At 44.6% G+C, this 14,526-nt stretch overlaps 1 protein-coding gene across 5 annotated transcripts in view; it reads right to left on the bottom strand.

The window, feature by feature from the left end:
- The window catches only part of GALAK (galacturonic acid kinase), a 210,749-nt gene that overhangs the window by 35,418 nt on the left and 160,805 nt on the right, over positions 1–14,526 (bottom strand). The window contains exon 14 of one of the 5 annotated variants that reach the window (XM_087396317.1): positions 13,968–14,405. The exons of the other annotated variants lie outside the window; for them this stretch is intronic. Coding sequence (XP_087252443.1) covers positions 14,326–14,405 — 80 coding nt within the window. The 3' untranslated portion in view covers positions 13,968–14,325. Of the gene's footprint in view, positions 1–13,967; positions 14,406–14,526 lie in introns of those variants that run through there. 5 annotated transcript variants of the gene reach the window in all.

Below are 14,526 nucleotides of genomic sequence, written 5' to 3'. Positions count from 1 at the left end.
CATGTATCTTGTCTGTTGCCACCAGATGATCCATGTATTGAAGCATTGGATTCGTGGCCATGGAATACAAAAGTGCACTAAGTGGGCATCCTTGACGAACCGAACAATGGATAGTCCACGTTTCATAAATATCCACAGGCAACATACACGCAGCTTTGTTGTCAGTGTAGAGCCAATAAATAACATGCAGTAATTTTTGGCCGAATCCCAACGCATGCATGGACTACCACATAAAATCCCATTGGATTGTGTCAAGTTCCTTGTCAATGTCAACTTGTAACAATAAGACATCCAGCTCTATGTATTTGCCATATTCTATTCCAACATACGCATTTGCAATATTATCCATGATATGCCTGCAAGAAACAAAACCATATTGCACTGGATAAAGGCCATCATGTAAATATCCTTTGATACGATCAACCACCATGTGATGATCTTATAAATAACGGGCATGAGAGGGATAGGCCTCCAATCAGCCAAAGATTCACATATTTGCTTCTTAGAAAGAAGCTTTACAAGCCCTTTCTTCCAAGAATCTGGCATGTGTTGATCTTCCCAAGCGCAATTGATCATACATAGCAAAGTAGACTTGAAGATATCCCAATATGCAAGAAAAAATTCAACAATGACGCCATCCCAGCTAGGAGATTTCCATTTGCCACAAGATTTTACTGCATCAGATAATCTCTTCCAATGAAAGGACTGTCTAGCTCCAAAGCCTATGAGGAGAAACAATGGGAGAGACGTTGTAATAGGTGTCTCCATGCTGAAAGAACTTCTTATGAATGTGAATCTCCATGCCCAAACTATCGCGAAAAGTGAGTGACACAAGCTACAACAAGTTGTGCTCGAGAGGAAGTCCAAACACCACCAGACATAAGGGCTCGGAAAATACTTTTAGAGTGCCTCTTGTAGTATAAGCTTTTAAAAAACTCTCTTGATGAACAACCTTTCTCTAAGGCCCTCTGATGCGCTCGTCTCCCATTTAGTGATTTTTCTATGATCATTACATTGCAGACAATAGCATTTCGTCACCCAAGATTCGAGTCAGCACATTGGTCGGCAAATTGTCGCCTGCATAGAGATGCGTTTTCTTCCATAGACAAAGGCCGAAAGTGACCAAGATCAGTGAAAGATTGACTAGTGTTTTTTACCTGAGCAACCGTGTCCCTCAAGCTTTTCATGTAGTTTTTGCCATACTCACGAATAACTACTTGCATTCTAAGCAACAAAAACATCTCAAGCATAATCAATATCAATGTGACTCTGGTGTGAAAGAGGCTGAAAAGCATCACAAACCATTGCCTTGTATGCATCATGCTCCAAGTAACTATTGCTAACAATGAGCAACCTTCTTTGTGAAAACCTATCATATATCATTTCATGTCCTCAAAGGCATAATCCACCCACATTTTAGTAGTGAGATTATCATAATGTTGAGGGTTAGCCCTATACCAACAATCCAGGCAAGCCTGATAAGAAGACTATGCATTATGTTGGAAAGTGTAGCCTCCCAACATGGGCTGTGATTCCTACAAGGCTGAGCTGAAGCAATAATTGAGACCAATGATGTCTCTCAGAGGCCAACATATGAGTATTACCAAAAGTATTATCTCCCCGCTGGGGAGCATTATTAAAATCTCCAAAAATAAAAGCATGCTGTCTCAAGGGATACCGTTGCAGATCATCCCAAATTAGACCTCTACTGTGAGAGGATTGAGGTGCATAGACTGAGGCAAATTCAACTCTCTCTCCCTAGATAAGACCCTACATAATAATCCATCGGCCTTGGTTGTCATTGAGGGCAACAACTGGCTGAAGATCATGATTCACCAAAAAGACTACACCTGAGAAAGAGTGCTCTCCTCTCCCACATAAAAGATGTCATACCTAGTATAATAAACTTGGCGTCCTGCATACATATGCCAATTATGTTCTTGTAATGTCACTATATCTGGCTCCAAATGATTGAGATACACCCATACAAGTTTCCATTTCCTTGCATCACATAAACCCTGTACATTAAGTGTCAAACATTTGATTTGTGACAGCAAAACCTATTTGAATTCCCATTTGGTCAACGTGGACAACACCACCTTGCCTAAAGAGGCTGCAATTTTTGGCAAAAGTGAGGCAAGCATTGAGGAAAATCAACCACCTCCACCCCACCGGACAACGATGTCGAATCAAAGCTTGATAATCCCTAGTAGGTGACCATGGTAGAACATGGACCATTTGCTGTCCATAAAAAAGTGGAGACTATTCACACACATACACATATGTATATACACACACTTTTTTGGGACCTTTCATTAAGAAGAATGTACATTCATAGTTGTCCCAAAGTGAGACAGCTACTACTCATAAACTAGAAAAAGCGCGCGCGTACATTTTTGAAAAAAAAGTGAAACTCATGTGCACGTGCACACACACACAATTGTTTTCTTTTGTAAAAGAAACTTTCCATTAAGAAAAATTGCTTTCATAGCTGTTCCAAAGTCGAGCAGCTACTACCCAAAACCAGAAACACTAATAAAAACCTCCAATTGGGCCAGAGGAAGGTCTCCAAGAAATGTGCATCTTGCAGATCACACACACACAATTGTCCCCTAAAAAAGAGGGGGCAATTAGTTATTACAACTTCAAAAAATCTCATCATAGGACAAAAAGGCAAGACAATCCAGTCCCGTGCCACTTGTCCCACGTATGTTGCCTCAATGACACATATGCCCTCAGCATATCCTCTAAAGTTTGGTTGACTCTCTCCATCTGACCATCCGTCTCAGGATGATCCCCACTACTCATTCCTAACTCAGTCCTCAGTGTCTCAAATACCGCTGTCCAAAAGTGACCGGTAAATCTGACATCTCTGTCTGACACTATGGATCTAGGCAATCCATGCAGACGAAATATATGTCTAATGAACAAATCCGCCACTTGCGGCACTAACAGACTCTCTAGTTGGAATGAAGTGAGCCATCTTGGTTAGACGATCAACCACCACAAGGATAGAATTATATCCTCCTTGTGTTGCAGGTAGTCCTACAATAAAGTCCATGGAAATGCTCTCCCACTTACTTAGTGGTATTTCCAAGGGCTGTAAAAGTCCGGGTGGCTTCACCCGCTCGGCCTTGCTTACCTGACACGAGAAACACCGTGTCACATATTCATGAATATGCTTTTTCATCTTTAACCAAAAGAAATCTCGTTTAACGAGATCATATGTCTTCTCGACTCCTGGATGTCCCGCACACGGGCTATCATGGCACTGTCGAATGACTCTCTGCCTGAGATCATTCTGACCAGGTACTACAACCTTGCCATTTCTAACTAGCATACCATCCCTTATGGCATATCTTGCATAAGTTTGGCCTTTTCTGGATGCCAGGTCATCCTTTTCATTTTCCCCGGGTTTTAACACATGAGCCTTAGGCCATAAGCTCTGGACAAACTCGTCCACCTTTTGAGTTTCTCTTATCTCGGTCATTAGAGCACTCTCTAATACCATGAAACTCAGGTTATGCATAATGCGAGACAATGCATCAGCCACCTTATTATCTTTTCCTCTTCGGTACCGAATCGTCAAATTAAACTCCTGCATGAGCTCTGCCCACCTAGCTTGGCGGCCCCTCAAGTCAGGTTGTTTACAAAAATGTTTCAGAGTATCATGATCTACATCCACATAAAACTCTGAACCATACAGATAATGCCTCCATGTTTTCAAAGCATGGATAACAGCATACAACTCCAATTCATGAGTTGGCCAATTCCTTTGAGAGGGAGAAAGCTTCTTGCTTTCAAAGGCTACTGGCCTTCCCTCTTGAAGGAGAACTGCTCCTACCGCAATGCCACTTGCATCGGTTTCTAGGAACAACGGTTTCTGGGGATCAACTATTTTTAACACCGGTCCTGTGACCATAGCTTGTTTTATGGTGTTAAAACTTTCTTGTTGATTCTGTCCCCAAATAAATGGTACTTTATCTGAGGTCAGATCAGTCAATGGCGATACTATTCCGGAATATCCTTTGATATGCCTTCTATAAAACTGGACAAATCCCAAGAATGATCGCAACGCGGTCATACTCTGAGGGATTGGCCAAGTTAGTATCGCAGCCACTTTCTTCGGATCCATTTCTACCCCCTGTGGAGTAATTATGAATCCTAAGTACTCAAGCCTAACCATACACAATATAGTTTTCCTTTTATTCACGTAAAGAATGGCTTTCCTCAAAGTACTGAACACTATCCTTAAGTGTTCACGATGCTCAGTAACACTTTTACTGAATATTAGGATATCGTCTATGAAATGTACTACGAACTTTCCGATATACGGACGTAGTAAATCGTTCATAAGCATAACGAAGGTCGCTGGAGCATTGGTAAGTCCGAAGGGCATTACCAAAAACTCATAATGACCAAACCTGCTTCTAAAAGCGGTTTTATGCACATCCTCGGTAGCCACACTTAAGATCTATCTTACTGAAAATCACGGCTCCATGTAATGCATCTAGCAAATCATCAATTCGAGCCATCGGATACCTGTGCTTAACAGTGATATTATTTAATGCTCTGTAATCTATACACAGGCGAAACGTATCATCCTTTTTCTTCTTTAATATCACTGGCGAAGCAAAAGGTGAGAAACTTGGTTGAATCTGCCCCAACTTGAGCTATTCTTCCAGTTGTCTACGCACCTCCGCCTGTTCAGTAAAACTCATTCTATAGGGAGGTCTATTTACAGGTTCTGCCCCCGGGATCAGTTCGATCTTATGTTGAACTTTCCGCTCTGGAGGTAACCCATAAGGTAGTTCATCCCTAAAACATTCAGAGAACTCCTCTGTTATAAGATTAGCCAACTTGGCCATCTCACCACTTTGCGTAACATCGGTGCTAGCCGAAGAATCATCCACCGGCTCTACCGATACTGTGCAAAGGAATAAAAACTCTACTTGAGCCATCCTGATTTCCATCACGGAAACCAACGGTCCCTGAGGTATATCTTTTTCACCTCGCAAGACATAAAGCACATCGTTCATCTTGAATTGATATACGTGCTTTTTCCAATCAATGGCTGGATTCTTCCTAGAATGCCACGCCATACCCAGGGCTATATCTGCATGAGCAAGCTTGGTCATTTCAAAATCAAGCTTCTCAGCATAGTCCTGAATCCGAAGCTCCAACTGGGTAACCCTTTGGTCCCATACTTCAGTTGAACTTCCATCTGCCATCCTAACTGTATACGCATAGTCAGATGGACTTGTCTTTAATTTCAGCCTCTTCACGAGCTTGGAGTTAATCACATTGTGAGTTGACGCCGAGTCGAACAACACAATGACATCATGATTGGCCACTTGCCCTTTCATTTTAATTAACTCCGTATCATCAAAGGCTGTATACCCCGTTGCTGCGGGCTTAGATAGGATGTTATCAGGTGCACTCGTCACTAACTTAGCAACAGACACACATAACAAACAAGGTACTAACCTCTGAGAAGATCCCGCTAGCTGAATCTGCATCTCTTCCGCTCTGGGACTTCCCTGCATCTCCACGTCGCACTCTGAGATCACCATCTCAGCCATCCGACGATCTTTGTTACGTGGACATTCCTTCCACTGATGAGGTTGAAGGCAACCAAAGCATAGGCCTTCTCTCCTCGCTTTTTCCCTTTGTTCTGGGTTCAAGGGAGACTTAGACCAAGCCCGGGCTGCCATTGGGGTTACTTTCCTCTTCACTCCAATGGTGGTACTTGGTTTAGGAGTTTCAGCCGGTCTCGCCTGCTTGGCTTGACCACTCGGCTGCGAACCACTCCCTCTACTAGCCCACTTCTTCTTAAACCCAGATTTCTTCGGATACCCATACTCGGTTCCGACCTGTGCAAGCCCACTTGGCTTGCTGCCCTTGGCATCCTCGTAGTTCAGAGCTATAGCTATTGCATCATCTAGCGTGTTCGCGTACTTAGCCCGAACTTCCATTTTTATTCGATCATTCAATCCAAATATGAAATCTTTCACTTGGATTGATTGAGGCAGGGGTTCGTCAACCTTCATTACACTCTCTCGAAACTTATCAGTGTATTCTGCCACTGATAAATTTCTCTGACGAAGGTTCCTATATTGATCCCAAGCTCGGGATGCTTCGTCAGGAGGTGAGAAGTGTTTCCTGAACTCTCTTTTAAACCCCTCCCAGGTAGTGGATGCTATGCCATCTTTTTGTTGTTTAATCCACCACCGATCCGCTGCCTCACTAAACATGTGGGTGGCCTCGCGGATCTTTTTGATGTCATTTCTGATCTCACAAATGGCGAACGCCTCGTCCCATTTGTGTAACCAGGTCTCAATGACATCGGAGCTATGGTCGTTCATCCGACCAGAATACTTTTCCGGTCTGTAATTGGCAATATTTGGCACTTTAGCCTTCCTAGGCTCGACCGTATGGACACTAGACTCCAGTTCCATTGGAGCCTTTCCCTTCTCTTCTCGAGAAGCTCTGGCAGACATACTCTATATCGCTCTCCTAAGTTCGGATTGCCCTGCATTGGCCTGTAATTGCTGCGCTAACAACTATTGCAAGGCATCCTCCAGCAATGCAATCCTGCCAGATAAAGTGTGAGCTACTGGGCGCGATCCCTGCTGGGTCGGCCGGACTCCTGATTCACCAGGGTCCCTCCTGGAAGCTCCTTCTTCTGCTTCCATTCTGTTCAATGGGTGTTTTGTTTTGATTTTGGGGCTTTTTTTTATTTAAAAAAAACACCACTAGCAAACTGTATTTACCAGCTGACACAATTCAGTGTACTAGGGAATTCCTGCAATCTGACATGTACACTATCTAGGCATTTGACACATGCATAACCCAAATAGCGCTTTTCCCTATGCTAGGGAAATTCCTGCAAACTAACTCTGACTGAAGCACACAGGCATAATCTCAATCATAATCTGTAACCTCTGCCACAACCACAAAAGCCTAACTGCTTCTGACAAAATAGGAATAACGAAGACCAAATGGGAAAATAGATAAAATGCTCCCTGATCTTGTTCAGCCTCCACGTACGACCTGCTCTCTGATTGCAACTACAGTAGATAAACGAACTAGTGGCCAGAGAAGTCCCGCAAATGTCATAAACTACTTCTGTGAAAACGTAGCAATCTGTTTGGGATTTGACATAGCCCGCGAACTATATGCGTGACCATGGACGAGACAGATAGGTTATTCGTCAACCTATCGTCTATCTTCACCAACCTCCTCAGATCCCGCGCGTCGCCCAATCACGTATCACGTGCCTGCGCTCCTCTATCACGACCAGTCACCTAACACCCCGCCATCTTCTACTAACCCGTGCGGGATGATCACCGAACAGCCACATCGTCTGTCACGTGAAGGTCACGATCCCTTTGTCTGTGTCTCCGTTGGGCGTCACGCACAGCAATCCGTCCCACCTACGCTCTGGTCCTTCGACACCCCTTTCGTGTCAACCTGCGCTCACGAATCGCTTGCTGTCCATAGTCCCTGTTGTTCGTCGTTACAATCCACGTATCCCTCGATCTCTCCACAGGCTCTGATACCAATTGTTATACACTTCCTTTACTAGATTCTACTGCAGATCACGCGAGAAGCACCACAAATCTCCACCCAGCCATATCTCACTGAGGCTAACTAGCAGACAGAGATCTACGTTACAAATTCAACATGAATCATCTTCTTCTCTTCTCTCACTAGCCTCAGCAAACCCCAATTCCCTAGATAGATCTAGATGCCACATGTCATCCATATAGGGCCTTCCTAATGCAACATTTCACCCCTCTCTTGGGATGCATTAAATTCCTTGCCCCTAGGCACAATCTTTGCACTAGGCCCTTGGCCTTAGATCTACCTAGTCTGGTGCTATCAGCCCTCACCTAGGACCTTGACATTAAATCCCTCCCGAACATTTACATGAAGCGCAAACACATATATTACAGAGATAGATCCTTTAAGGGAAATGTCGACTGATTCTTCCGAGGTCATGCTACCTCGGCTAGAGCGTAACAGCAAAGGTGATCCAGTGAAAGAAGCCTAGGGGCTTTCCGGGGAAAGCGTGACCTCAAAAAAAGCTCCTTAATATTAGACATAAAACAAGAGGTGTCCTGTTGACAAACATCATCAAGAGAAAATAAACCTGGATGTAGGCAACCAGAATTGATTGGAATATGTGAAAGTGGACATGTAATGGCCATTTGGCCAGTTTCCAATATTCAAGTTTCTTTTGAGCATGTCAAGCATGTGGCCGATTTCCAATATTCAAGTTTCTTCTTAAGCATGTCAAGCATCCAGTCCATTTGTTGATGATTAGTCACAATCCACCGAAAGGGTAACCAAGCTGATGTATGAGCTGAGTGGGTAAAACTATGTCCCCCAGTCCATTTGTTGATGAGTGACAATCCACTGGAAGGGTAACCAAGCTGACGTATGAGCAGAGTGGGTAAAGCTATGTCCCCCAGCCATAAGATGCGATGCCAAGCTTTCTCATGGAGAGGCAGAAGTTTAAATTTCTGAAAATTGACTTGCAGACCAGCAGCCAGACCTTATAAAGATATGGTTTAAACCATTTCTTTAGAAGGTCTAAGAGCCATTTCAACCATTGTGCCAGCAGCCAGCCATTTCTCAACCTTCCATCAGTTTAAGACAGAGTCTTTTGGTTTTGATTTAAACTCTTTGATAATTGCTATGCCTTCACGGTATACTACCCATTTTCCATCCTTTCTAGGAGCCGTAACCTTAGCTAACTCCATTTTCTCATTCTCCAGTTGAGCTCGTGTGAGTTCCTCACGTATCCATACCTTAGTCCCTTTCATCTTATATGATTGGCGGAGAAGCTTGATCCGTAAAACCCATGATTTGAGCGTAATGATAGCATGTCTCTAGGAGTGTTGGATATTAGTTGCTCCATCGTCATCCTCATCATCAACCGTCCATTCAATGCTAGGCATGGCTGCTTTGACATGTGATAAGGTTTCACTAAAGGAGTCCTACTCTTTGTACCAACCCTTAGGCAGTCCTCCTATTCTAATCTTCTGTTCATTGTCACGCTTGGCTTCATGTTCCTTGATCTCTTTTTGAATATTGGTTTTATTTGCCTTTGTATCAAACTCCACAGTAACTTCTTTCTTAATGGTTTGCACCTCTGTGTGAACGAGATCTTTAATTGTAGAGACTAGCAGAGGAGCAGGGGGAATAAGATTTGCAAGCTTTCATTACCTCATCTATTATTGCCTGCTTGCCAAGTCTTCAAGAAACAACAGTTTTGTTGTCACAACTGCCAATTGCATCTTTAGCTCTCTCACCTCATGTTGTAGGAAAAAAATATGTTCATGATGACCAAGGATGGCTGAAGTAGAATTTATTACCGTCCTCGGGGGGCCAAAAAATGACCCATGGGACCCGTCTCGATACAATGTAAAAAGAGTCTCCTCAAGGAGAGGAAGTATGTAAAAAGAGAGAGAGAGAGAGAGAGAGAGAGAGAGAGAGAGAGATGATATGATATGATATGATGAAACCTTAACAGGACCTCAACCCAGCTTCAAGAATCACATCACAGCCTTCTAACTAAATTGCACTCTAGAAATCTCATCAATAGGTGACTGGAATCCGAATCGCAACAACAAGAATCAAATCACAGCACTTAGGAGCAAATCAAACTTTGATATCCACTTCATTTGTGCCTGGAACTTAGAGACAGCTCGGAAAACTTCAACGTGCTTGTACAAAGTGGCTCACAAGGAGTAAGAGCTAAGTACAAATCTCAACAAACTTGAGAGCTCAAAGGCTTTTAATTTATAAACTAGACCAAGCACTAAAAAACACATGTGCTTTCAAAAGATGGGCGTGCTTTCTTAGCCAGAAATAGGTTGCTTGCTTTCTTAGCCTAGAATACGTAACTTTTCCCCAAAAAATGGGCTTTAATGGTTTCTCCAAAAAGTAATGGCATTCTCTTAGAAGTAGGTGCTTTATTTGCTTTTGGCTCTAGTGGGACTTCCGTTCAATTGGGGTGTGAAGATACTTAAGATGGATGAGCCAGATTGCTTTGATAATGCACATGATAAGCATTAGTTGCAGGGTATTGCAAGCAGAGTTAGACTTGATAAGAGAAGTCACACTTGGGAGTTGGACTTGCGTGTTGGCAAGAAAGCAATTGGACCTAAGTGAGTGTACAAGCTGAAACGCACATCATATGGCTCTATACACAAGTACAAAACCCGTCTTATTGCAAAGGGCTACGCGCAGAAGAAGGGCATAGATTATGATAAAACCTTTGCCCCCACTTCCCCACTCAACTGTAGAGATGCCTTTGGAAATCCCACCAAAAGAGACAAATTTCCATGTTCTTTGGGCTTTTCCAGCATGGTGGACTCCCCAGCTGAGCCACGATGTTAGATTGATCTCCAGTGATTTTGCAACTTGAGCAGCCCCGTAGAGGACTTCCCTAGAAAGGGATGCGCATCTCTGACTCGCTACTACAGGAGCAAGAAGTGCATGAGGCAGTCATAGAGATCTGGAGACGGCCGATTGATAGTGGGCTGCGTGGGTAGTGGAGGCCATTCAAAAGAGCAATGATGAGTTGCAATTCCATGCCTTGCATTGCCATAGACTCCTACAGGCATGGGAGAGAGCCTTTCGATGGGACCTAGCCTCCATGGAGCGGCTTAGAGAGCAAGACCCGCCAACGTAGTGGTTTGCAGATAGATATGAGTGCACACGTTTGGACCTCTAGGATACGGAGATACGCTTGGCAAAGTTCTCCTACCACTCCTCCAGATCCCATTGGCCACAGTTGGGTGACAGGATGACCAGGGGTTTTTTTAAGGGCGCAGGCCCTCGATCCGCAAGGACATAGCTACAACAGCGGCGGCTGAGAGGCTCGGATGGCACTATGCATTCGGATCCCCAGAAGATCTTAGAGATGACCACTACGTCCTACCAGCAAGACTGTTCCAGGCATAGGAGTCATCCCACTAGGTGGTTGCTGCTAGGGAGACTATCTGGAACCACATCTCATCAATGGTATCACAGAGCATGAACAAGCAGCTAGAGATGCTCTTTATTGATCAGAAACTCTCGGAGGCTCTGCAGGCACTCCCCTTGCAAAAGTGCCTAGGAGAGGATGGCTTGACACCGACCTTCTTCAGGTGCTTCTGGGAGCACATCTGTACCCCCTTAGTTGGGCCTTCCAAGAGATCTTCGATACATGCCTTCTTCCTCAGTCCTTTGGTAGGGGATGGATTTGTTTGATCTCTAAGGGGGCCGACAGGGCAGACCTACGCCAGTGGAGGCCGATTGTCCTGCTGGACAGCCTACAAGATCCTTGCCATGGTCTTGAGTCTGCGTCTGTGGCCACATCTGATGGACATCATCCACGATGACACTCAAACAAGTTTCATCCAAGAATGTAGCATTTTGGACGTCGTCTTCACTTTTTGGGAGGTGTTTGATTGGGCCTAGGAGGAGTCCCAACCTCTCGCTATCCTACTCTTAGATTTCAAGAAGGTATACGACAGGGTGGAGTGGCCTTTCCTTGAGGGGCTTGGAGCCTAGGCTTTTTTGACACATGGATGAAAGGAGTCTCGATCCTTTATGCAGGCAGTTCCAGCCAGATGCTTATTGGCGGGCACACAAGCAACGCCTTCCCTCTTGCTCGTTCAGTTCGGTAGGGCTGCTCCTGCAAATCTGCCCCTTGCTATTTTGATAGAATCATGGATTATCTGATGCCTTTGACAGGCTGTTCATCATTCAGCAAGAGATTGAGAATGGGTGGCATAAGAAAGTACATCACGACACGAAGCAATGAGGGTTCCTCGTTGGCTGCTCCTACTCCCAAGGAGAGCAAGCTTTTGCAGAGTGATACTCGAGATGCTGAGGATGCTCATTGTTGTGACTCAGCTCGGATCCCAGAATAGCAATGGCTCCGCCCCTATGTAGAGCCCACTCTCCCACATAAAACCGGTCTAGCCTCTCAAAGATAATCATGGATGCACTGGCCAAACGAAAAATTAAGGCTGCCTGGAAGCCTAGGGCATTCCACCTCTCTTCAAGGGTCCCTGCCGCAAACCGTAAAGATGAACTGCTCCAAGTGCTCCTATCTGCCGCCGCTCGGACCTCTGCAAAGGACACACCTCCCTGCTTGTCCTCTACGTGCTCCAAGTTGTTGAGGTCCCCTCCAACAATCCAAGAGTCTATATCTGGAAGACGCTCCGTCAAGCGTCTCCAGAAAGCTGGGCATTGCTACCTACACGGCGGAGCGTAGGCATTCAGTATGCCTATCTTGAATCCCCAGCAGTGACCCCCATCCACACAGCCCTACTTGTGATCAACTCTCCCTGGCCAAAAACATCTGCTGGCACTGCCTGAGAATCCGAGATGCAAACTCCCCACTCCTACTACTGAGGGAGACCACACCTTTGAGCCTCTCCCTGGCAAGAGATGGTAGCGTCAGCAGATGTCTGCTGCTGAAAACGTATGAATCGGAAGGAAATCCACCAATCTCCCAAGCATTGCTCTTTGAAGCTTCTGGTGAATGATTAGGTAATGTGGCTATTGCCTTGCACAGTCATGAAGGCGGTGCACATTCCAACTCACGAGTGTCCAACTCATGGAGGAGCTTGAGGAAACAAAGCTCTCTTGTGAGAAGGAGTCTGAGTGGCTGAATCTGACTTTCAGGATTTTGAAGGGGGTTTTGAAGGAGAGTAGTCCGCATCTGTGCGCCGCCAGATCAAGGGCATAATAGGTTCCACACCAATCTTGAGGGGCCACTGCATCACGAACGACACCTCAATCCCCGATTTGGCTGCACATTGGTGTAAGGACCAATGCGTGACTTGTGAGTAATGTATCTCTGGTCTGAGGCGGATGACACTTGTGGTGTAACCTATGCCAAGTCTCTCAGGAGGGAAACCTAGCTGGAAAGTGGCCAAGTTGCCATGATTGGGCCAAATGTCCACCCTTGCGGGCCCATCCACTCCTCCCTGGGGAGAAGCCTGCTTCCCTTGCAACTCAAGCACTCACTAATGAGATGACCTGGTTTCATACAATAATCACATTTACCTTTTTTCATAGGCTTCCTTGTATCCTTCTCATCCTTAGCATTATCATGCCTAGAAGTATTTCCAAAACTATGAGCGGCATCACATTTTGATTTATATTTTCCTTTGCCCTTATCCTTCGTAGTAAGAAGCTTGCTCCCCCACTACGAGTATGTGATGGCATTTTCTTTCCAGTCTTCTCCTGCAACAACAAAAGTCCAACCAACTCTTGAAAAGTGAGAGGATTAGGATTTCCCATCATAGATAAATTAAGCAACGTATGGAGAAAAAGATCAAACTCCAATAAGTTGTTCAAGGTAGTGGAAACTAGCTGCAAATCTGGAATGCATTTAAGGAACTCTAACCTCACTGCGAGCTTAATACATCGCTTTCAAAATATCCTAAACAGCTTTTCAAGATAAAGCTCTTTACTGAAAGTGAAATCAATGATAAGGCTTGTGCATCTCGAGTATCCCACCTCCTCTGCTAAGGAGTAACACTTGCAGATGCCCTTGCTGAGGAGGAGTGGCTGGTGCAATTCAACCCCGGGAAGGGCTTCATCACCTGTGACATAGTCCCATAAGCCCTTGGCAACTAAAAGATTACGAACCATAAAGATCCAAAGAGAATAGTTGATGCCATCCAACCTATCCCCAGGGCTAGCCAAGCATACCAAGAAGATCAATTGAATCATTATGTGCCATATTGAGCAAAAGAAAAGAAGGCAAAAACAAGTCCATGTGCTGTCAACGCTCTGCATAACTTTAAAAAATCCACTTTCAAAGCCAATACTTGCCTTGAGGATGCACATTTTAAAAAAACTGCCACAAGACTCCTTGGATGTCACGAGGGCCAACAACTGCGAGCAAAGGGGATGGAAACAAAGCTCCAACTCAAGCAGTAAATAATTGAGTGCTTACTAGGGATGAAACTAAACAGTGAGCAGCAAAATGCCTTCAAAATCAGTCCAAACAATGACTGAGGATTGCTCTTCATGATATATATATCTCCCCTCACTAGCCAGGACGCAGTCAGAGCTTAAAAAACAGAGGTTAAACGCCTCATTTCAGGGCTGTAACAGCAAAGTACAACACTGTATTGCACTAACTATGCAAATATCAGGTCCAAGATGATCCATCACCCTTAGTCTTCACAAAACAGAGCTGGAACAGATCCAAACAAGAGAAAAAGGAGTGAATCCTTCAAAAAACCATGCAGCCAGCTCGAAAACCCCTTCCAGATGAGGCAAGATGTTTAAAACAAGTTCAGCCTATTAAAAAACAAGTCGACCAGCAGCTCGACACCTCTGGACAGCTCCAAAACTGTGAAAAACAGCTCGCACAGATGGACAACCTCCAGAAGACCAAAACCAGGGTCAGCGCAATGCACAAAAAAGAGCTATCACATTGCATGATAAATTATGTGTTCTGCACAAGAGCTCATGGATTAATCACAACCAAAAATAGTAAGGCAT

This window comes from Dipteris shenzhenensis, chromosome 25 (genome assembly GCF_047967505.1).
Source record: "Dipteris shenzhenensis isolate YYH24624 ecotype China chromosome 25, Dip_SZ_1.0, whole genome shotgun sequence".
Classification (NCBI taxonomy): domain Eukaryota; kingdom Viridiplantae; phylum Streptophyta; class Polypodiopsida; order Gleicheniales; family Dipteridaceae; genus Dipteris; species Dipteris shenzhenensis.
The sequence above is the reverse complement of the archived record's forward strand: the minus strand, read 5'-3'. Positions and strand labels throughout refer to the sequence as shown.